Source organism: Apostichopus japonicus, chromosome 8, assembly GCF_037975245.1.
Source record: "Apostichopus japonicus isolate 1M-3 chromosome 8, ASM3797524v1, whole genome shotgun sequence".
Classification (NCBI taxonomy): Eukaryota; Metazoa; Echinodermata; class Holothuroidea; order Aspidochirotida; family Stichopodidae; genus Apostichopus; species Apostichopus japonicus.
Window position 1 is genome coordinate 3,233,210 of NC_092568.1, and position 25,971 is coordinate 3,259,180.

At 38.5% G+C, this 25,971-nt stretch overlaps 1 protein-coding gene across 7 annotated transcripts in view; it reads right to left on the minus strand.

Annotated features, from left to right (window-relative positions):
* Positions 1–8,575: 8,575 nt before the first annotated feature.
* LOC139971962 (apoptosis-stimulating of p53 protein 1-like) overlaps positions 8,576–25,971 on the minus strand; it is a 52,969-nt gene continuing 35,573 nt past the window's right edge. For 4 of the 7 annotated variants that reach the window (XM_071978829.1, XM_071978827.1, XM_071978830.1 and 1 more), the window contains 6 exons: positions 19,817–19,983; positions 17,120–18,928; positions 16,721–16,854; positions 15,407–15,573; positions 14,504–14,703; positions 8,576–14,153 (listed from right to left, as the gene is read on the minus strand). In XM_071978829.1, coding sequence (XP_071834930.1) covers positions 14,121–14,153; positions 14,504–14,703; positions 15,407–15,573; positions 16,721–16,854; positions 17,120–18,928; positions 19,817–19,983 — 2,510 coding nt within the window. In that variant the 3' untranslated portion in view covers positions 8,576–14,120. The remainder of the gene's footprint in view (positions 14,154–14,503; positions 14,704–15,406; positions 15,574–16,720; positions 16,855–17,119; positions 18,929–19,816; positions 19,984–25,971) is intronic. The other 3 variants (XM_071978828.1, XM_071978831.1, XM_071978833.1) reach the window with 1 other exon arrangement.

Genomic DNA, 25,971 nt, shown 5'->3' on the forward strand with positions numbered 1-25,971 from the left:
CATTAAATTTTGAACTGCTAACCTCATCAAATATACATTCACCAAAAGCAGGACTATATCATATCAACAGGACAACACTTAGCAATTAATGTTCATTATTTAACGTTCTGGCATGTATAGCTGTGTGCATAAGTATCTTTGATACATTATAGAAGAATTAACTCAACCCAGATGGTATCCCCATACAAGTTTGCCATTTCGATAAGAAATATCCTTGAAAATATTCAGTGCGGCTGGGATTCTCATTTGACGTAAAATCAATGACGTTGAGAGAATCAATCAAGTTTACGCAGTATTGTGTTTACATCTTTACACAAGGAGAGAGTATAGGGCCTAAAATGTAGAAATGAATACCTACCATACATCCATTATGCTCAATTTCAAAAGTACAACCTGGTGGAATTGGTGACAACTCCTTACCTCTTGTCCTTTTATTTTAAGCACTTCCGAGGGCATTGAAGCCAAACGATTTCCCTGATACTCTCATTAATTAGTATAAAGATGTATGATAAATCCAGTCGTTTTGAATAACCAATTACACAAAAATTCACAGAAACTCTTATAGCGGTGACCTTACATCGACAACAAACGACTTGCCCTTATATAGGTGGTACTTCGATCATATGCGCTTTAGAAGTAGGTCACTTCTTCTTCTCATCCTCCTTCTCATTCTCCTTCTCCTGTTTCTCCTTCTCCTCCTTCTCCAACTTCTCATGCTTCTCCTTCTCCTCCTTCTCATGCTTCTCCTTTCCTTCTCATCTTCCTTCTCCTTCTCATCTTCCTTCTCCTTCTCATCCTCCTTCTCCTTCTCATCCTCCTCCTTCTGCTCCTTCTCCTCCTACTCCTCCTCCCTCTCCTCCTCCTCCTCCTCCTCCTCCTCCTCCTCCTCCTCCTCCTTCGTCTCCTTGTGCGACACGGATACATACTGTAACGGTTACAACATGTGAGTATCAACTGTTTTCAATTTGTATCAGGTATTTGTATCAAGTTTTTCAGCGTAAACGGAAAAGATACATCCCATTATGGTACCATATTTCATGGAAAGAATTTCTCCACCACTAGTGTCGCCATACGTAACAACATAACTACAAACTAGCTTATATATAAAATAATAAAATAATTTCTTTCGATAAAAAAAAAACGGGCTGCACAAATTACGTATCAGGCGCGTATCCAGGATTTTCAAACCCGGGGGGCGCGAATTACTATCTAAGCGGAGCGCCACCATCGGTTGGCGCGCAGCGTACAAGAAAATTTCTTATTTTGATACCCCCCAGATCACCGGAAACGGCACTTCTCGGGCTTGAAATGACCAACCAGATGTACACTTTTTGCCTGAGAACCAAGTATTTCCTAATAGTTTTTTTTTTTCCATCCATAACCTTTTTGAAGATTGTCAACCCGGCACACATCATGTTCGACCTGATCGCATCTCCTGTGGGTCTTTGCTTTTGTAGGTGATTCTACGTCGCGGCCCACAATACCCGTCAACCCCAATTTTCAAGGTTTTAAGCCCCATATTTGTTGAGAATTTGAAAATTCACATTTCTCGTGAATAAACTCACTTCAAAACATACCCATAATGTTGTACAAAATTTCATCTATGGACAACCAATATAGAAAAACTTCCTTCAACACAGTTAATTTATTGGTGTAGAAATATTAAAACCTCTTATAACGGCTATTATAAAACTTGGTTGAAGGAAATGAAAAAATAGCAGATATTTCCGAAACCGAACACTATACACATAGGCGTAGGAGGCGCGGCGGAATTGGCGGAGCTAGGGGTATTGGTCAGGAGGGGCGAGAATGGTCTGTAGGGGCGCTTTCAACACTATCTAAGCGGAGCGCCACCACTGGTTGGCGCGTAGCGTACAGAAAATTTTTGAGTAAAGATACTCCCTAGATCGCCGGAAATGACGCTTTCCGGGCCTGGCTAATTTGCAGATAAACGAAGAATAAATAGGTGTCATCTCCAAATTACACCAACAAAATGTGACAAATGTCAATAAGTAGATGAGAGCGCAATGAAAAAGTCAATAATCTAGAATAAGTAAAAAGTGGTAAAGAGCTGAAAAACGCGCCAGCAGTCCATTTGAGTCCGTCAGGGGGGGGGGGGGGGGCATGCGCCCCTGACCGTATGGACGCTCCGCCACTGCGCGGCGGGGTGCAGCCCCTAATTCGCCATTACTAAAGTAAAAGAGAGTTTTGACATAATTGGACCTCCATGCTTTTGATACATCTTCATGAGACATGTCGTTGTTTACATTAGCATCCCGCGGTATACTGCGCAATTTGAACGGACCGTACGGTACATGATGGCATGCGATGTAATAACCGATGCTTACTTATATGATATCGACATTGACGCGTTGAACGCGCGCTTCGCGCGCGAAAATTTTTGGTTATTTTTTCAGGCAAGTCGGACAGTTTTGAGGCTTTTCATCATGGAACGCCATTTTCATGCTCACTGATATGATTGGATATCTGCTGTTTGCGTTTCAAATTCGAACAGGCGCGTAGCGAGGAATTTGCCAAGGGAGGGGCGAAGCCTGTAGGCAAATTATCTCAGCGTAGCGCCACCATAGGTTGGCGCGAAGCGTACAAGAAAATTTTGGCCGAAAATGCCTCCCAGATCGCTGGAAATGGCACTACCCAGGACCATTTGTTAGCGCGAAGCGTACAAGAAAATTTTGGCCGAAAATGTCTCCCAGATCGCTGGAAATGACACTTCCCAGGCCTTGTAAGTTGCATCTAAGCACTTTCTATTTTGAAATTACTTAGCGATATCATTTAAAAAAATGCTGAATGGGGGGGGGGGCGGGCGGTCGCCCCCATCCCAAAAATCGTCATGTTCCCCGACGACACGGTCGAGTTCGAGACCAGCCACAGTTGGTTTCATAGCACAATTCTACACACGCGTTATGATAGACCATATATAGTATATATATATAGATCATTAGTGAGAGAGGAAAATGGAAACGTCAAAAAATGGAGTTGTCGGTGTAAGGGGTAGGGTGAGTCACACTTTTACGAAATCATTGATCCGTCACTGGCTACCCTTCAGCGCTGTAATGATGTCACTGTTCCTCTTTCTCTTCCCGGTGTCTTCGCGTTTTTCTTTTACTCCCTCCTTTTCTCCTTTTTCTCTCTTTCTTCTTTTTCTTTTCTCTTCCTTCCTCTCCTCCTCTTCTTTTTTCCCCTCTTTTTTCCCCTCTTTTTTCTTCTCTTTTTTTTCTCTCCTCTTTTTCTTACCCGGGGGGCGCGCGCCCCCAACGCCCCCCCCCTGGATACGCACCTGCGTATGGTGTGCTATTGTTCAATACTGTGGCCATTTTTAACATATCCAGCAAATTTTAAGGCTCTTTAATGATTTAAAGCATTCTTTGATAATTAAATATAAGGAGAGTTACACAAAAATTACGTTTATTTGAAGAGAGCTCGACACCCTCTCCAGTGCTACGAAATTTCCCACTGAGGTTCATACGAGATAACCCCGTGGTAAGAAAAAAACCCCCGGGAAATAAAAACTGAACTGGAGACCAGAAGACATTAAAATGGAGACATCTCGACGTGAGACGGTAAACGGATTATCTCGAGAAGATTGTCATTTTTTCTTTTAACATTTTTACACTTCTGAGGTGCAAACGTGAGGTTTTTCCTCTCCTGGGTAAACCTGTAGATAACATTCAACTTGTCTCTGAAGGGAAAAAAATCCAGTTCTCCAAGATTTGTTTACCAAAATTCCACGACAGTACATGACGGTTGTAACGAACTGCAAATGATGGAATGGCGGTGGTGTTTTTCTCTAGAGCCTTTGTTGGCAGTCGCGTCCTGCCTCCATACATACTGGCAGGCGGGCGTAATTTGCAACATGCATGTACGCCGTACATAAATATTTTCAGGTACGCAGACTACACATATTCATCCTCAATTGCTTACACAAAAAAACACGATTTCACATTGAGACCTAACGGTTCATTTCTGGACCACGACCAAAAGAAGCATTTTTTTTAATTGAATAAATAAAAATAAAATAATACAAGAATGCAAAATGCATTGAGGTTTCGATGACTTCAATGCACTAGACTTCTGGTTGTTAGTATAACCAGAACTAGCTGTTACAATCGAAATGGCCCGAATCACCATTTTGATACAATAACACTATGGCATGATAAATTACTGTACGTGGCTATACACACCTCCACCAAAAACAATAGGGGTATTGTACTTAATGTTATGAATCCACACACCCAAGTATTAGAGGTATCCACGATTTCCATCGTTAGATATCATGTAAAAGGTTTTTTTCAGAGTTTGACCTCTGGTGACCTATAGGAGATTTGACCTCACAAGCAACATGATTCTTGTACTCAATATGGCAAATCCATATACCATGTATGAAAAGTATCCATGATTTCTACCATGAGAAATCATGTATTCAAGGTTTTCAGGCCTCGACAAATATATTTAAAAGTACTCGTTATTTGGCGACCGTGACTAAAAATCTACTCGCCAAATTTCACTTGCCAGTAGGCCTATTGTTGTTCAAGTCTCCAAAGTACAGATCTGCAACATCAAATACTTTCTATGAACAAAGGTAGGTAGTTAGGTAGATACGTAGTGCTACGTAATTGCGCATTGGAAAGTTATGTTTCTTTGCAGTATGAAATTTAACCTTTTCCCACCAAAAGTAAGTGTTGAACAAAGTAAAACATGTCGCAGAATCATAAATAAGCAGCTAGGCCTATGATAATGTCCTAAACAATTAAAAGTAAAACGCCTGTAAAAACACCTACTAAGATAGCTTTGCTTCTGTTACATTATGGCTCCTATATTACTAGGTATATACTATATACAGTAGCTAGGTGTGCGCGAGTCCTAAGCCTATGCAGTACCTTACTGCTACTTTGAACCGCTACTCGATTAGCGCGACTTCGTACATTTGCCCCGTTATTTATCTTGTCTTGTAGCTGCAGATTGAAGCGCGAAAAATATCGATATTACTCCATTACACTGCCTACATCAAAGCGATCTTTTACGCAATGGAAATCTGAGGTTGTAAAAGCATTTATCTTCCAAAAATCTTAGCAGCAACAACAGCAAACTTATCTCAAAACTCCTTAAATTGTTCTATCCTTTGCGAATTATGACTGATAGCAAGTAGGAAAATGCCTTAAGAAATAATTAAGGAGATGTTTTGCCATCTTAAGTGTATTGGTATTCTGACTGGTATTCTTCACGTTGTTGTATTAACGAACCCTATTCTACCCAACCGTTGCTGGCCTAGACAACATAAAAATTGCTCATAGGCCTAGCCAGGTTTGTTCAAGTTGGCCCATAATCGTAAACGTGACGAAAGTCGAACGTTATTTTTAAGGCCTATGCTGAAACTAGTGGAAGGGCCTACACAAATTGAGATCAACAGCCTATCCAGACAAAAACTCGTGAACTCACTGCCAAACTAAGACAGTTTTACACAATTATTTCGCATTGAGATTGGTCATAGTCAAAAATCTAACTAGACGAACTGTTAAGTTTCATAAACGCTGCCTGGTCACAACGAAACTACATCCAACCTGACATAAATACGATGAAAAACGTTCACTAGAACCGCTGTACTACAAAGAATATACCCTTTTGCACGCAAAGTAAGGCTTCCGAGCGGCACGTTGAAGCCAATGCAAATATGTTCGAGTTTTCAGGTGACATACTCCTATTAGATTCTATATCCATCCGCCAGATTGTTCTCCTTCAGGAAAAGTGCCAAAAAGCAGCATGGGAACTATTTTTTTGACCTGTTATCAATCATGATCTACTTTTTCGTGGCTTGCATGTTGAAGAGCATGAATGGAAGTACATATAGTGAAAAAATTGGGTCCATTGAGGCAATTTTAGACCCCTTTAGGCTTCCCATGAGCAGCTTACGAAAATTGTTTGCTACTGAGTGAAGAGGTTTGTTTACAAGTGGCGGAAACTTCCGGCTCTGATAGCAAAAAATCTGCGTGGTCATGGTACGGAAAATTGATGGTGCCAACTCGTCAGCTATCCGGTGATGGGTAGCGTTTAGCTAATGAGAACTTCTATCTAGACTTAGAGACCACATTACTTTTGTGATTTAGTGTGTAAAGGCAGTTGGGCTTTTAATGGGCGTATGCTACCTTCAGTTTTTAAGTTTTAGATTCTACGGATGCCCATAAGCTCATTTCTAATTGCAAATATCCTCCTATTAGTATGAGGCGTAACGCACATGTTATCTGATAGGCTGGTCTGTGGGAGATACGGTAGCTTATAAAACAAGGTTTCCACAATTTGGCGTCTGCTGACTCCAACTGACCTTTGACCTCAATCAAATCTTTTACTGAACGTGTATCAACTACATACTAAATATGACATTCGTCCAACCTTCCCTTCTTGAGTTATCGTGTTTAAAAGGTTTTCACAATTTGACCGCTAGTGACCCCATATGGACTTGGACCTCCACTATAAACAATAGGGATCTTGAACTCAATGTGGTACTCCTTCACACGAAATATGAGATTAATCCAAGCTTTTCTTCTTGAGATACCGTGTTTACAAGGTTTACTCAATTTGACCCCTTGTGACCCCAAATGACCTTTGATCTCCACAAAAAGACTATAAGCTTTTGCTCCTAAACGTGGTGCTCCTACTCACGAAATATGAGATTGGTCCAAGTTTACCTCCTTGAGATATCGTATTTACAAGGTTTTCACAATTTGGCCCCTGGTGACCCAAAATGACCTTTGATCTCCCCACAAAACAATAGGGTTCTTCTACTCAATGTGGTACTCATATATGATTGTTCCAAGCTTCCCTTCTGGAGATATCGTGTTTACAAGCGAGGCGTCACACACACACTCTCCTCTTGCATGAATGCATAGGTTACGATTATCATCGAAACCAAAAACGAGCAACAGACCGAAAATAGAGGGAAAATAGAGGGCAGCATAGATTATCGATCACAGATAATATATGTGTTATCATATATATTTACATCTACTGCTTCGTGTGGATGGTACTTCACAATGGCAGTGGTAGGGTTGTGAAAGAGCGTATGCGGTTTTGTAGTATTATAGTAGAGGAAACGAAAAGCGATTTGCAATACTGCGAAAGTTGGGGGGGGGGGGGCATCTTGGGCCACGTATCCCCTCCCTCCAAAAAGGTAAAGCAATCAGACTTTCTACAACTGGCTTATATTAGGTAGCACAGGCTGAAGCTCACAAATGGTATTAAAATGACGATAAATGAATACGACAATACCATTTTGCATATCCCAAAAGAAGTTGTCAAAGTGGGAAAGGACCCCTGCCATTAGACCCCTGCATCGGTAAACAGTCAAAAGTTCAAATTTGGCAATACGGGTCTTAACACACACATATAGGATTTAATAAGAAGAGCGTTCGGCTCAAGTTCTATAGCCGACTATATAGGTGTTATGAAGATACGGAGACAACCTGTTGTAATAATTGCGCACCCACCTATACCACTGTCTGTGTTTAGTATTATCCGTATCACACTTCACAAGCGTCATAGGTCATTTTTGTTCCGGTCAGCAAATCAAAATACCTACAGATAATCCAGGTATGCCAATGACAATCAACTTAGTATGAAAGTACTTAATGCATGGACAAGTCTATTGAACAAACATCTCTACTTAATTTTGATATCCTGAGTTCACAAAGAGCCTTATTTTTTTTCAAAGTTCTAAGACTTTCGAGCTCCATCGTGAAATTAAGATGCGCTTTGTCAGTGTTAGCTTTCTTCAGATATATCTGTTAATCGGCACGACCATAAAGTCCATGATAATTTTGGCAAATATAAATCTAACTTAATTGCAGAATTAAAAGCAACCAATGGTATTACCGTGGTAAGGTATTGGAATATTGACAAAAAAAAAATCTGGGATATGGCCGATAAACGTCCTTATTTTGAACATGAGAGGTTAGGCAGGATCACTATTGACGGATTCGTTAGCTTTTTCGGTTTGTCGGAAACTCACGCAGTGTTTTGAAACATTATCCCAATCGTGGGGAACCTGGTCTTGCCAAGGCGATGGTCCAACCAACTAGGCGTGAATTAATGTTTGTCCGAAACAGAGATTTTGTAAATTGTCAACCCCCCCCTCTCCCCCACACACCCTGTTCATGCACAAAACATACGTAACAACACTATTCGCTGATTAATTTTCATCTGACGAAAACAATCTTCGAGACTATTTTATTTTATTTGCAATTGGTTTTGAAAAACACTCTGTAGGATTCTTTTATCTGCAGACCAAACACGAAAGGTTTAGTAAACAGGACACGAGCGTCATAACAAAACTGATGGCGCTAGACTGTTTCCAATGGGATGTTTTTCGAGTAAGGCGGGTCTCGTTACCCGTCATTTTTCCGTTGTTCATTTCCCAAGTTTTAACAGCTTTTCATTTTGTGAAAGTCTACTCCTCTTGTTGAAGGCATAAAAAGGTGGGCCTGGGGAAATGGTGGGGTGGGGGGGGGGGCAGGGAATTGGATAGATAAAGAGACAAAACTCAAATAATAACAATACAGACATCTCTTATATGTGATAATCTACTCACCCAAAAATTGGACAATCAATTCACTACAATTGCAAGAAACACTTGAAATGAAAATATGATTTAAAAAATTATTGTCCTCACTTTACAAATACACAATTATAAAGTGACTATTATAAACTCTTTTTTCGACCCTAGCCAAAAATCGACAAAAAAAGGGTCTACCGTATACAAACATCCGATTCCTTAACAAAATTTGCGCAAATCGACATGAAAAACATTAAGACTTATTTATCATGACAATCGTTTTGGTTAGATTGGAGTTTCTGGAACATCTCTTTCCGATTTCTTTCATCCCGTAATGTGCCTTTCTTTTATTTTAAATTATCTTAATTTCAATCCAATCACTTGAAATCTGAAAACCTCTTGCATGACAGAATCCTGTGACCCATTACACTACATTTTAATTTACAAAATCCATTTGCAATTAAATCTGTTACAAATTAAGACACTACTACAGAGCAGAGAATATGAGCAGCAATGCAACACCAGGTGGTTGACAGAGAGAGATAGCAAAGCCCTAGGCCCCTTAAAAATATATGGTGTACACTAGATTAATTAACCTATCCTCACACAGAAGGGATCCATCACAAGAAAAGAATGGCCTGGTCACAGTGAATGGATGCTAGCCGCACTCCCTTTAGGGCCCCTAAATAATCATTGGCCCAAGGATCCCATGTTTATAGCTATGCCACAGGGGGGGGGGGATATATTTTAGATTTAGTGGTTTTTAGGCCAGCTTGACCAATAGGGTAGGGAGATGGGACCTACTGTCATCCCACCCCATTCCCTCCACCACATACCTTGGTTACATCATTGTTAGCTATGGTGCTGTTATATCTCATTTTACTTTCATCTTGACCAAACAGAACAAGAAGAATTGGTTTCTACTAACACAACTAACCAGATAGAAAAGAAAAAACCCAACTATCTGAAGAATTGGTACCAGAAAAATCTCAAAAACTTGTAACTTACACATTACAAAGAACATTATTTAACTTTATATTAAATCTCAATTTCAGTAGCTTCAGCAACCGTATGACAACATTACACAGGGCATGAGGGTTCCAGTTCATAAAACACTGACATTTTACAAATCAACGTATTTTTTTGCAAATGGCGGTTTGTACTCAAACATATATTGCACCCGGGCGATAGATGTAAACAAACCACATATTGTAAACACAGCTTCATTGCACCCTGCGGTATATTTACCATATATCGTTTTTGTCCACTATTGCTAACAGTATATAGAGATATACTTACAAACCAGCAATAAGTCTCAAATTTCTGATAAGATAGGGTTGTACAGCTGGGATATGGTCATCATGTCGGAAACATCCTACCTGGATCATCAATGGGTTCAAAATCCTATTCTAGATAGCAATTTCTTTGCTCTTGCAACATACTTTATAATAATTTTTCAATTCAATTGTTCTGTTGTTTGGTTCATTTAAAGTTACAATCTATGAGGCTAGAGCCATAGATTTTTTGATGAAACTAACTCCCTCCACCTGCCTGACTAACACCCCCCCCCCCCATAAGAAACAAACCCTTACTTGCACATGTTTGATAATCAATAGACACTGATTTGTGATCCAAACAGAGAAAAAATAACATTCCATTGTCCAAGCAATTTGGTTTTACTTTCAGAGTGTTACATTCATAAACCTGTGAAAAACACCAGTGCTTGAGACTTTGTGAATTAATTAACATGAATACACTTAAAATGCCACTTCATGCCAATATAAATCAAAAGTTATTTATTTTTTTGTAATACTTAACTGCCTTCAGCCAGACAACGACATACATCCCAGTTAGTTCTGATAGCTAAATTATCAGTCCTCCTTCATTGTTTTAAAAGTTAATCAGCAATTATTGAGCCTCATCACACAGGTTAAGTAACAATGAGAAGTAATACAAACCATCATGTAATAAGTTAGATGATCAAATATTTCAAGAAGTGATTAAAAAAAAATGAAAGAAAAACATGTGTTCCCCATCAAATGGCAAACCAACTAGAAAGCTAGAAACTCAGAGGCCCTGTTATATCTGTTAGTGTTTTGTCATAGGGACACAAGGAGGTGCAATCTGTTAGTTCACAATCGTTTCTCTCTCTCATCATATTGTCACATTCTGTTGTCTTTTTGGTATTTGCTAGATAATTGAACGCCTTTTCATAAATATTTGCTTTTTATACCGGTTTGAATGAATGTTTTAAAAAAAAAAAAAAAAATTAAAGGAAGTTAAGCATTCTTTTCTATTGTAATCAGTGCCAATATTTTATTATCTTAAAAACTGAAGTTTGCACATTTTTTGTCTGAATTTTGGTACAATCTTGGAGTACCAGTACAAGACCGATGGAAGAAAGAAGGTAAGAGTAATTGAACACATTGATTAGAGCTTTATATCCTGAAATCGCCTCAGCAGCATCACAGGAAGTTTGATATGAGTTTTCTGTGTTTATTTCTTGAAAAATTGCATAGTGTACCTGATAATTCAAAACATGATCACAGGGTACAAAACTATGAAATCAGACATGTTTGAGATTAGTATGAGAAATGTTTGCAATGCAAGTTTTTTTTTAAAAATACGGCAAGCAGACCATTCTCATAGCTGATGCTTTCTTGCTGAGCCATAACCACATGAGGTTTGGCATGCGTCACCGACATATCTCTCTCCAGCCGTGACTCTGATTGAAATAAGCTAGTTCTAGAATATTCCAAAGAGATTTCTGATCACCAAGTATGTGATAAGTTGACTGAATACTTAATAGAAGAACAATGAATTATTAACAAATTAACTTTTTTATTAATAAACTTTCAAAGAAATGTTTGTGGGCGGTTCATCAAATAGAATACTAAGAATTGATTTACATATGCATGAATACATAACTGAATGTTCAGTGCCTGTACATTAATGATAAATGTATCTAGTCCAATGAGCAGGATCATTGGAAATACCAACAGAGACATATCCTACTCTTAAGTAATGTTTCCTTGCTGGTATGAATAAGTCACATTAACAACTGTTGTTACAGGTAGCACCCAGTTTGGGACAGTGTTTTATATACTGTACTTTCAAATCAGGCTTTAACATCCTTGTATTGACAGCATGAATATTCAACATCTATCCGAGTATGGTTCAGAACTGTTCAAGCTAACTAATTAAACTGAGGAGCAACATGAGAGTACCTTATGTGAGTGGTGATACCAGCATCAGAAAATTGTCCCAAATGGCTACCCATAGCAGCTTGAAAGGATATATAAACTTAGAAAGTGTATTTCCATGAACAAAAGAACACACTTCCTATGCAAATACTCTTCACAAACAAGAACCTTTCCAATAAATGCTGATGTGTCAATAGTTGAGTGGTTACTATATGAATACTGGTAACAAAATTCATTTATTCACCCAGTTTGGGAAACCTACTGCCAGATTCTGCTCAAGAGGCACACAAATTGACAGAACGAATAATAGTTTGAATATCTTGTTTCTGTCAATAAAAGGTAACTGTTCACACCGTCAGTTCGAGTGCTCTCAACATGATACGGTGGGCAGACAGTTAAGCCAGGAATCAAGTCTAAATCAACAAAAGAGCAAATCCAGAGATTTATAATTATTAGCTATCATAAAAATTAAATATTGAGATGTAGATGTGTTTGAATTAATTGCTGGTTTCCTCAAGGTACTTGGGATGACACTTCTGTAACATATGGCAGATTAACTCAGAGCCTTGTATAAGGAGTGAAAAAAAAACTGATGATTATCCAAGAATAATGTAAAAATTGTATGACGAGTGCAAAATAATTTGTGCTTCTAGAACGAACCTTCATGCTAACGTTAGAACGAGAGTCATTTGTCTTTTCAAGACATTGTGAGAGCGACTACATTAATTTCAATTTTAACGCTGTGTAAATTAATGCATTTTTTCAACCTTTCTAGAAAAACCATGTTTAAAAAAAAAAATCAGAAATAGCACACCAAATATAATGTAAGTTGTTTACATGAAGTTTAGTTCTGAAGTTTGCACGATTACCTCTATCACTTGTCAACCCTTCTAGCGGCTACCCGCTTCCCCTCCCTCCCTCCCTCCCTCCCTCCCAACCACCCCTCTCCCCACCAACCCACTTACTTCATGCCAAATTGATTTGAATAAATATGTGTTGAGAAAAGTATGGGAACAAAACTGATGTCACCTGTGGGAGTGAATAATCAATGTTTGTTAGCATACCAATAATTTCTGAACATTAAATAAATACTCCAAACTATATGATTTGTCTTTGGAGACAATTGGACAGAAAATAAGCAAAACAATTCTAAAAGTTGTATAAATGAATCACCGAGACTGTAAAAATGCTGCAGCAGCATTTTTTTAACATCTGAAAAGTTTCATTTTGTTAACATCTGAAAAGTTTCAATATTTTAACATCTGAAAAGTTTCATTTTTTTAACATCTGAGAAGAATAATTTTTATAACATCTGAAAAGTTTCATTCTTTTACAAAGCTATTAATCCCACAATTGCTACCACAGTTTACTCCAAGGCTGCGCCCTCTTCAGTTTCAAATTTGGCGGTAACTTTGTTAACTGCATATTGTTAATATTTGACAAAATGCCAATTACCCCAGAGTCTTTAAAAATTTGTATCCGCAAAGCCTTTTTCAAAACAAAGCCTTTCCAAATCTGTCATTATTTAGTGTACTATCTGTCTAATAGTAGCATTATCAAAAAACAATGAAACAGGATTGATGCCCAATTATTTCATCTGAGAAAAAAACAAAAGAAGCAAGCTATAAGGAGTAAAATATGAAGAAAGAAAAAAGAGAGATAGAAAAATGAAAAGAAATTAGTACCGTGTAAAAAATCCCCCCCAATTATATAATACCCTTTGGATAACACGGTTAAGAAAGTCCAATCTAAAGTACACCCTTGGCAGGGATTTGCATCAAACTACATCCATCAACGCACACTTCAGCCATGCTTTTACACAAAATGTTAGTACAGAATTAATCTTAAAAGCTTAATCAAGGAGTACAAAAATAAGGATATTTTAAAAAGAATACACATTTCTCTTTTTTACAAAAGGAGAGCTTTTTTTTTATGTACAAAAGTCGAGCTTGGTCATCACCCATGACAACGAGAATATTGGATAAACTTTTTTTTTCTTGCTAAATTTTTGGTACAAATAGAAACGAAAAGGGAGGAGGGCCGTTTGGTAGGTAACAGCTGATTTATGTTTGTCGCCAATTTGGTTGACAGAGAAAATCAATGATTTATGTAGTCCGATGTCCATGTGGAATTGTATCTTCTTACAATCTATGAACTGCCATCTTGAAAGCAAACTTAAGCACTGCACAGGCTGTTTGTATCTACAAGCTCATGAGATTTTCATCTCTTTCAAGATGCAAATTCCTTTTTAAAATGATTCCGACAAAGCTGCTTTCCACGTCTTTGTAGATATCTTCCGCACAGGAATTGCGATGCTGGTCCCAGAGTCGGCAGCACGATAACGACAGTTAACATCAATTGAAAAGCGGTTTGACCCTTGGATACATCTAAATGAGGAAAATGAAGTGAATAATTAAATTTTAAACAGGGACATATTCTGCATTTCAATGATATAAATTTTTGAAAAATACCTGAAAAATGCTGACAAAATGTTTGGTCCAGACCTTAACTCAAGTACCACACTGCTAGTACTCTTGGGATGCTAAAAAATGGAGTGGGTTCATTGCTTTTCCTGTCTTTACCCTCACAAAACTGACTTCTGCCGTACAACTTATGATACTAATTATTATTTTCTTTACCATTGTTTACTTGTTACATCACCCTATTGAATTATGCATTCATGCAAATTTGGAAGCAAACTCTTAACTGCTGCTGCTGTTGCACCAGTAAGACTTACAGCGACTAGATTTCTGGGAATGTATCCCTCCCGTCCATCCTTGCTCGCCCACCACCACTCCGTCTCATCCTCATCTCCTTTCTTCAACACCTTCATCTGATCTCCATCTTTAAAGCTTAGCTCGTCTTCTTTTTCAGCCTCGTACGTGTAGACGCCAAACACCGTACCGCTGTTGACCACCCCCATCTTCTCTTGAATATCTAAGGAGAAGCATGAAAATGTTTAGCTTAGATGGTAACTAAATAATTTTGATTGTATCAATGTTTTGATAGATTGCATACAATAAATATATATATATATATATATATATATATATTTGGGATGTGTGGGGGTGATGAAACTTCCAGACAAAGAGTAAAGGACTGCTTAGTATTTTATATCCTTATCTGTGTCAAGAATCTCCAGACATCATATAACAGAGTAAATCAGGATCCAGACTCCATATCTCAGAACAACTTTGTTCAAAGATTATATCGGTACAAATAACAAAAACAAAGTATTGGTTAAACAACTTCTAATTAGAAAGAGCAACATATAAGCTGTCCCATACATAATACAGACAGATCACAAACTTACACAACCTGTTGAAGTAACCCCGCAAAAATCATAACACAAGATTTGAGTCCAACTTGACCATTCGTAAAAGTAACTTACTTGTTTCACTACTTCTTCTATCCGGAAGTAAATTTATGGTGTGTGCCAATGCATTAACGACAATATCATTCACATTAAAAATTTTGACACCGACAGAATATAAATTTTTCCAACATGGAGTACTTGTGTTCTTGTATGTAGAACACTGATTGGAAAGCCTTCCATGCATAACAATGCATGCTTTTCTAACTATACAGCATAATGATTTATTTTTCATTGCATAATATAATCATAATTTCCAGTCCCTACCATTTAAATATTCAAAACAACCAAGGTAGCCGTCTTCCTCCTTCTCGCATTTCTCAGCAGGCGACTCCTTGTCGCTGATCGTGGTAGCAAAAACGCAACCACCTCGCTCCACCAATGCCCTCACCATCTTCAAATTGTTACACGATGCAGCACAATGTAAGGGTGTCCTGGAAAATAAAAAAGACCAGTTTATCAAACTATAAACATTACAGAGAACAAAAATTGTCCCTCATTTTATCTGCTCTGGCTATATTTATATTTTGTCTATATTTTTAAATCTTGTTTTTAAGATTACAGAAATGCTATCATCGTGAGAATAAAGTCAAAACAAAAAAGAAAATGATGGTAAAAGATTTAATTTCCTAAAGACACTTAGACATAACATATTGAACAGAATGGCTGCCTCCTTGGGTATGACTTTCAAATACTGACAATTCCCAAATGGAATTATTTCATAAGTTTTAGATAAAAGTTGCTCATTGTTCACAACTCTCACTATATGTCAAGTATGGTAAAGACGATGGTTGGGATTTAAACGTTTTGAAACTTTTGTTAATAATGAATTATTAATTAAACTACTTGGCTGAGTCAATTTTCAGCCATTTGCATGACTTTTTTTCTCTTCATTTTTTATTTTTACAAGATAAAGTGAAATCCTATCCATGACTCAACTTCCAATCTTTAATATTATGATGTTTGCTTATGTCAACAATCTTTTTAAACAAAACCTACATATTGGAAATGAGTGACTGACAATTTCAGCCCATCTGGAGTAACCAATAGATGGAGATAAAATTCCATCTTTATTGCTGACAATATGAATTTATTCCATACTAATTTGATGTATGAATAATTCTTCTCTATTAAGTTTTTTTCCCCTATGAATTTGTCATAATTTTATTCCCTTCTTTCCCTCCTCCCACTTCTTTGTGATGCATTTAATTCCTGTTTGGTTTGTCTCTTGCACATTTTCTCACAAACTTTAAATAAATTATTTGCAGTAAAAGCCATTAAAGATCATTCTAAAGTTTGGAGTGGCTTGTCAGTTTTCTGCATGTACCAGAATGAATCGCCTACGATTTACCTTCAGGGAACAGCGTAGAGTTATGCACAAGAATTTAGCGAAACTAATCAAAATGTCAAATTTCTTGAATTATGGACAGATTTTGCATTAAGCAGGTTTTAATCATGAGAACTATCTCATTGATCAATCTCATGTTGGATAAATGTAGGCACATAGAAACTAACAGAAGTTATCAAACTTTTATAGGTATTTCAGAGTGTGCAGGGGCGGTGGGAGGGGGGTTATCTTACCATCCATCGCTGTCGGGAGAATTAACATCCACACCAAATAGGATCAAAAAGTTGACAATCTTAGAATGGTTTGCGCAGATGGCATTATGTAGAGCTGTTATGCCTTCATCATTTGCATCACTTGGATTGGGAACCTGCGGAGATAGATATGTAAGACGTTTAAGTAAAAACATGGAAATCATTCTCTCTGAAGATGCTTTGCATGCAAATACCAAATGCTTTTGCAAATATATATATACATAAATACATATATATGGGGGGGATGGCAAGGGGGGGGAGGAATAGTATGTAAAGAGAGATTTCTCTGTATCAAACAGCAATGCCAAGTGATGGATCATACCTCTCCCAACCGCCTAGAGACATCCCAATCCACAGTCTCAAACATTTTCCTTGACTTACCTCTTGAATGATCCGTCTGACTTGATCATATTCCCCTTCCAACGATGCATCCAGCAGTAAGGCCAGTGGATCAAACCTGACCCGGACACCTTTCCTTCTAGACTTGCCTTCCCTCTTGAGAATGCCGTGGGGTCCGGCCCTGGTTGTGGACTGTGAGAGTATAGGAGACTGGGACAGCATGGCTAGGGCCTCTTTGTATTGCTTGTGAGTCAGAATGGCATCGTTGCTGTACTCACCGCCTTCGGTGGCGCCCTTGCCTTCCTTCTCTATTCCCTCCGAGCCGGAATCTGAGGGCGTTTTCTCGGGCTCCTCTTTCAAGCTCAGATTTCCTTTGGCCTTTCCGGTCTGCTGGAATAACTTATCCCGATACTCTGACCTCATGAAGGAGAAGTTCTCATCTTTACTCTCCGTAAACGATATTCGCTTCTTCAACGGGCGGGGCATGTTCTGGAGTCGATCTGTATCCTTGTAATATTGATGAATCACCAGGGTAGGGTCATGAATTGGACTAGCCGGTCTATCTGCCGATATAGCTGCCATAGTGCCATCATCTGTTTGTGAATGCTCGCTGATTTCGGAGTCGTATCCGTGGGAATCATCTGTGGGCCTATTGACGCCGTTGCTATTATAAATTCCGACTGTCGCTGGCGAATGTTGGTGAAATATCTGCCGTGAATTCCTGCCTTGAATGCCTTCTGGTGGAGCTGGTTGTTCCTTGGAAGTTGAGCTATCTGTTGCATCTAAATGTTTGGTCGTGTTAATCCTGTGGGCCGGTACTGGACGCTGCGGCATGGGTGGTGATGGAGGGTGGTGGCGCTGTGCGGATGGTGGAATGTTGTTCCTGTTCGTTGGATCTCTGGGGTGATGACCGTCGATCTGAGAGCCCGAATCTGAGCCACCATCGCTCTGGGACCATGATGCCGAGGCCGTTGGGCTACTTGGACTGTACATTGGGGATCGATCACCTGCAGGCCTGGTCTGTAGGAGTTTGGTGTGTGGGTCCCTGACTGATAACGTAGAATTCCTATTAGGATTTGCAGATGCGTTCGTTCCGGGAGGCACTCGAGGTACGGGTGAGTAAGACCCATTGTTTCTGACATTTTGAATGGGCGAGCTTCTAATGGGCTTATTGCCAGGGGGTGGTGGTCTCTGTCTGGTAAGGCCTGTTGTAGAGATCGGAACACTGTCCAGGCTAGAATTCTCTGTCAGGGACGAGGTGTCACTGCCGCTATTGTCATCTCGGTTTCGTAGCCCATTTGGATCTTGGGAGGAGGGCCTTCTGGGCAGAGGGACAGGATGGCGGTTCTGTTGCGGTGACGTTCTTGGACTGGTCGAAAGCTGATGCCTACCTGGCATATCGCCAGGTCTCCCGCCTGACATAATGACCGGCTTCGCCCAAGAGCCGTTGCCATTAGTATCGGCTGGCAGAGTACCGCCGTTGGACATGGGTAAACTCCTGCGACTGTTTGGTCCTTCTTGAGATGATTGCGGATGGGGGTGAGGAGGGTATCCTCTGGTCCCCTGTCGGCCATCGTACTGTCCATTATCATCTGGTGGTACAGACCTCTGAGAGGTGGAGTAAAACTTACCGCGAGAGACAGCACCATTGGAGAAGCTCCTGCTGTTACTATTATTCTTATTACTACTGTTTGAGGAGGGCACGTTCTGCGAAGACCTCTTGCGATGAAGTAATTCTTTCAGCTCCTCGATCCTCTTGTCTACTTCCTTCAAGCCTTGGCTACGTTGATTGAGTAGTCCGGCCTGTCTCTCTAGATGCTGGCTCTGCTGTTCATTTCTGTTGTTATGATTCTGAAGAGAAAAGAAAAAGGTAAAAAAAAAAACAAATCAATAAATTAACTAAGGACTGATGAAAGATTAATTCCAAAAGGAGGTAATTACAGCAACAATATCCGTTTAGAGGAATGACTATAGATCAGCAAACATCTATACCGAAGTACTGAAATACTTCCAGAATTTACTACCATTTACACCAATCATGTCATTATTTCTACAGAAAAAAATGAATTTTTATAACAATGAAAACATTTTTCTAAATATTATTCTACAGTGTGAGTGATAACATCATGACACATGAAGCAGTAAGAGGTCTTGTGATGTCTTTTCTCATGGACTACTTGTCAAGCATGGGGGGGGGGGGTGTGGGGGTGGGGGGATAAAATATGTGAAATACATTTTTGAGAAATGCATGTAGTTCTGATAACATCACAAAGCATACAAATATTCTTGTGTTTGTTTATTCTTCTTGAGTTTAGGATAAGACATTTAGCTGATGAAAGGAATTTACCTCACCAGTGAAATATTTAGAGATTTCAAAACAGCGATCTAGCAAATTTTGTTGACTTTAACCAAAATGGTTGTTTTATCATCAGCCACATGGTTATTCCTTCGAACAACCAAGGTATGACCGTTAACCATATCTACCGGACACTTCTCAAAAGTGAGTCAAATGATTCCATTTTAGTTTTGAAAATTCTGTGGTCCAGAATATTTTCATAAGTTCTTATTATTCAAATGTCATAAACAAAGTCTTTGCAATTCTCCACCTTGTCTTCATGATATCAAACAAATCTACTGAAATACACAGCTATGTGCCCTTAGTATCAAAACTACAATACAAAAGTACCCCCCCCCCCAAAAAAAAATAAACAGCTCTGCTCTGATCGCCATCTCACTCACCAAAAGTTCCCGTTTGAGATGCTCAAGATCATTTTTACGACCATTTGGGGGTGGGGCATGCTGTAGCTGCTTCAACTGGTGGGTCATCTCTTCGACCTTGGCAAAGCACTTGGCTAACTCCTTCTCCTTCTCGACAAAGAGTGCCTTCACAGACTCCAATTCAGCTGCTGAACAAAATGCCAGAGAAATAATGATTGCGGTGATCTTTGAAAAATGTCATTATTACCTTGTCATGTTTGCTACATATTACTGTTAAAGCAAGAAACAAGGTTTTGTTCCCTTAGTATTAATGGTGATGATATACAGCAGTTTCTCTAAAGTTATCCCAAACAGTTGTCTCTATGAGGAAACTTAGGAAGTAATAATCGTAAAAATTGTGAAACTAGACTCTCCATTTAAAATGTTTCTGAATAATAAATATTACAATACGAACTGCAATAAGACATCGGTTTTAGTCATATATTTGATATTACCAAAAAGTCAGAAAACGTTACCGTGTCAATGAAATTTGGAAACAAACCTCACCAAACAGATTCTACGTTATGTAAAAACTGCTGTCACTTAATCAATCCAAGCAGGATTTACAAATGATGGACTTAAAGTTGCAAGCTGCCTGAAAACGAATGACGAAAGACTTGTGAGCCGCCACAAGCATTCTTACAAATTACTACAGGTGGACTGCTTGTTCTTTCTGATCTTGAAGGAAATTCCTGAGATAAGTGCTTATAGCAGAGCAATAAACCTGTTAATGACTACTTCATCATACTTCATTACACTAAATGAGTGCTGAGATCTGATGGAGTTATGGCAGGAATGTTTGTAAGTACATGCACATGCATTGATTCAAGTACCACAAATATCTCCAAACAGGAAATGGAATTTATTACATATTCCTGTAATTTACATACTGTGGTGCTTCCAGAGGACCATGCATTGGTTTGTAAAATTTATGACTTTTATAAGGGATAGGAGCTATGAGCTATTGCAGCTGGCAGAAGAGTTTGTGGAAGGGGGTGGGGGAGAGAGGTGGGGGGAGGGGGGTTTGGTTGCTAGGACTCAAACCCCAAAAAGTATGTTTAAATATAATCATTCATTGCTAAGGGCAGAAACCTATGGTATTTCAAAGAGGGCATCATATTTAGTGGCAATTGGTCTTTTAGGTAATTTTGCACCTGTAGGGTGGGTTTACTGTGGAAAGCTTGAAGGTGGCTATTGCAATAGCCTCCAGCCAGTGCTATTTACTATTTTGAGAACATATGAAGTTGCATAAACTAGTGTCTACTGTCATTTGGCAATGAATGAAATCTTCTGAATTAAAATGATACCAATAAAATCCACTTAAAAGTTAACACCTCTGTGTTCGTAGGAACTGTTACGCATATTATATAAACTGACATTAACTTTTGAAAACAAAAACAGAAATGTGACAAGTTTCCATATTGGAAATGGAATAGCAATAAATACTGACATTGATACAGTTTGACCTGTCCATTTTGAAGGAGGAAGGGACAAAAGAAAAAACTAATTAATAAATTTATGACAGTATCACACAGGAGTGTATTCTATATTCCAATAAAGGGGCAAAGAAAAAAAAAAAAATTGAGGATCTATTCATGAAGTTATGGTATAATCATAATATCTATGCTCTTGTTTTTATTTGGAGCATGAAAAACTCATGAGTTGATTTTTCAAAGTTTTCTCAACAAAAAGACCTCAAACATAGATTGGAATAACACAGTAGTTCATGTGTTTACAGTTGAGAATGAACCCACAAACTTTCAATAAAGTGTGTATATAATTTGTGGTATTGGTCAGTTACTGTACATAATACCTTTTTTCTACGAGCAGAGTACGACATAAACCATGATTGATATTAACCGACACCCTTGTTCCAAACACAGAGAATCAAGATATTTTCTGTATAATTGCGGATATTTCCCCCCCCCCCCCCGCTCTCTCATCTCAGCAACAATTGTCAACAACGAAGGGATTTATGGACGGCAATTACCGAAAGTGAAAACCAATTAGACGGTTGTTGTTGAATGGAAGGATAAAATTAAATCTTTTAAATCTGTCAAGACAAGAGTCTGTTTCTGTCTCAGGTGAAAAGAATATTTCTCAACCACATGGACAGATCTGTTGACACAAATTGTGACAGTTCACTTGCATGTAAACATATCCGATTCATAATCATGAGAGTCTGTTCACTGTTGTTCTCAGGCCCAGAGGGAGGAGTGAAAGAAACACAGTGTTAAAGGAAAAGCAAATTCAACCATCAGCTTTGCCCTTAAAATGACTTGGGTGTGTATGATCATGGAGCTATAAACAGATAGCTCCATGGTATGATATACTACAACTGCTCTAGAAGGGCTTGTCATACAGTTTTACACAATTGACCAAAATCAATGCAAACATCTCAAACAATTCATTGAAAGAAATCTTGTGATTGAAAACTGATTCCAAAACTGAAATATCAGATAAACAACCACCAGAACAAGAGTATTTGTCCTTCTTTTTTTTGTACAGTGTGTTGAGTTCAACAGATGACAACCAAATTTCCAAATATGATAGGTCACTGCCCAAACAAAATACTGTACTTGCCAACCAGAATGGATGGTATAGAGTTCTACCAGGATGCAGGATTGTATCGAAGCACACAGTGCTACAGGTACTAGTTATACATTAGAAAGTTAGGGAATCAGGGTGCATTAGTGAGGGGAAGACAGATTAGTCAGATCCCCTGCAGGTCTGGTAAGAGACGCCTGTCACGTTCCACTCAAGTTTTGGTATCCAAATCCTCGTATTGAAACAGAGTTGATCTTAAATATGGACAGACGCTGGTTAACAATTACAGCCCAAAACGACTAATATTACTATACTATACTAGTAGTGTACTGTACAGCAGTTGGTTCTAAGACTTTCATTCTAAAATATTTTACCTCTAACAGAATGCACCAAGGTTGCTTGAGCAGTTTTCCATCTCAAGTGTTTGTTTTTGGTCTAATAAATGACAAGTGTTTGGTGGTTAGACACAGATATTATAATATTACAACAAATGTACTCTCCACGCTTTAACAATACTTGGTCTAGATCAAAATTCTAGAGACGAATCTATGACAGTGCCAAGAGAGTTGTCTGAAATATGTTGGCAGATATTGATCTGATCAAAGTCATATCCAAACAACACCTTGGAGAAACGATAACGTAGATCGCTCTTAAAGACTTGTAAATAAATACTTCCCACTCTGATGAACGGTCACGAGAATGATTTAGGGTTTACAAAATGCCTGTACACCTGTACATCCTTGCTCCTCCGTTTCTGCATTCCAAAACATCCATCCATTAATTACTGGGATGTCTCCGCCGCCCGCCCGTGTCATTCATTTCTTTAGGTCTGCTTGAGAAGATCTAAATGAGACAGCAATTTACAGCTGCTATTATCAATCAGGGCTATTAGCAGGACGGCAGGCAGTAGCTCATCTTAGTGACTGATGATCGTGATAAAACGTCTGAGACACGTGTGTTTCATTACTACGACCAAGACAAAGGCACATGATCTCCTCCGTGGAACATAACAAAGGTGGGAGAGAGCCAGGAATAAATTACAATACATCTACTGTCAAGCATTGAACAAATGATGATGGGTACAAATCGTGATTTCAAACATAATCTGTCACATGTACAGTATGAATGGCAAATAAACGGACACGAGGAAACCGAAGGGCTTGTCTGAAATAAAAACAACTTCCGCTTGATTAATAATCACCAAAGACACTGACAAATTAAAAGTTCTTCAAACCGTTGTACGGTCTACAGATATGGTCAACATCTCAGTAATTAGTATGCACTGTATCCAATTCATCAGCTATATAATATAATAACAAAATATTTAACTTTGGTCTTGCCTTCTCCATCCTCCTGCATTCGCCACTTCAAAATAGAAAGATATATGAATACCAATGGCTCTATATTGATATGTGTGTATGCTAATATACATAACAAAATATTTTACCAAATTTGTATTTTTCTATTATCTATTCCACATAGCTCGCACATTTTGATGAATCATGTAATACTGTAGCAGTGTAATAAACAAATGTCCCAACAAAAGATGCCAAGATTACAGCATAAGATAAGAATCTCTCTGTAAAGTGATCGCAATAATAATAAGCCGACGTGTGCAGCATCATCCATCTGAAATTCGGGGAATATTTTATCCAGTAACGCAATGCAAAGCGCTGTGTAAAACGGACCAGAGCAAAGATGTAACCAAAGCATTTTATAAGAGATAAAAGCAACCTTCAAAACTGCTAGACAAAATTTGAACCCTAACGAAATACCTGAAATCTAAAACATTTCAAGAGATTTTAGGCCTACTATGAGAGTATGGCTTGGGAACAGTTTACAAGCACAAAAATTATGAATATACTTCCACTAGGATTCTATGCAGAATTTTCTTCTCAGAGCAACACGATTCCATGCCTCAAACTGTAGCAGCAACCAAGTACGACCAAAACACACAAAATCCCAAACAGCCTTCTCTTAGCAGTTAATTTTAATCATGACAATGGTTGTGAGCACTTTGATTCCATTAGACACAAAAATATTGCAGTTAAAGCGACAACTGAAAATACTGTTTTGTTTCTTTAAATGCATTTATAAATATAGCATGGTTTGAAGAATTGTGCTTAGTATTTTTAAGTGCATCAAGAGGGATACCTTACTTCAAAGATAATCCAAGATTCTGTTGTGAGTTTCCAGCTTATTTGTTACATTCTGTCAATATTTAAACCTACAGTAACCAGGTGGCATTCACATAATGTTGGGTATATACTCCAGTCTCCCTAAGTTACGTGACCAGACGTCCCCGATTTTCGGGGACAGTCCCCGATTACAGTGTGCTGTCCCCGATGAACAAGTGTCCCCGAAAATGTCCCCGATTCATTAAATTTTTCAGGAATTTCGAAAATATCCCACATTATTAGTAAAATAATTGTAAAAACATAATTTAGTCAAGTGTGCAGTCGCAGAACGGAACTTATGACCAGTATTTCAGGTGGGCCAGTGTAAAGTGGAAACACTGTTAAAATATGCTAGATCGATCTAGCCTAGCACACTTATAGTGTGAGCATGAGCAACTCACAAGCTCTCAAAGAACCACGTAAAGTAAGTGAATTTCATCTAAGAAAAAGCTACATTTTTGAAAATAAAATTGATTAAAAAGTGCTTCTAAGTATCACCATTTTACATCTAAGCACTTTAGGCACTTGAAAATTTTCCAAAGGGGAGGGGGCCCCCTTTCCTTAGACCCCTCCCCCATATCAGTCACGTAATAAATGTCCCTGATTCCAGTCAGGAAAATATGGTCACCTTACCCTAAATGATGGATACAGTGTTTATAACTAATTAAATTAAGAAATTAATTTTTATCAAAATGCCTTTTTAATTTCAAAAACATTCAGTTACACAATCTCAAGAGCACTGTGACAAACTGCAGCATGCTACACATTACTTTTAGCAGCTATGAAGCTTTCTATTTTTAAGAAACCACACAAGTCCACCAATATCTTTAGCAGAAGAAAATATCGACACAGACTGACCAACACAAAGAAAGAAAGAAGAAGGAAAGAATAAAACACAGCATTTATTCTACTAGAGATCATTACTACCATTTCCACCGTGCATTCTATTCTTTCTCTCGCCTCTAGTTACCTATTTCCTCAAAGGCAAGGACAAAACCGCTGGCTAGAATTTTATTTCCCTGCTGACTTTTTATGAAGACACTATTGAGCTGAGATAAAGGCTTCAAATAAGGAAGCATCAACAAGAAAAATTGTTGTTCCAGGAATCTCTAGCATCAGCTCACAATTAGGATCAAAATGCCACCAGAAGAGAATCCACAGAAATGAAATTTAATAGCCCTATAGCCATGCAGACGAGAGCGATGGGTAAGGAATAATATCGATTTTGGACTGTTTGTTGTTGCAGCAAAAACTGAACAAATCCAGAAATATACAGCCAGTTTTCTCGCTCGATATCCTAAGGGGATCAAAAAAACCTCTTCTGAGAGAAGCCTGAGTGTTGAAAATTAGTATCAATTCCTTAACCCCAAGAGTGTGGGCTATAAACCAAGTTCAAGAAATGAAAAACTTCAA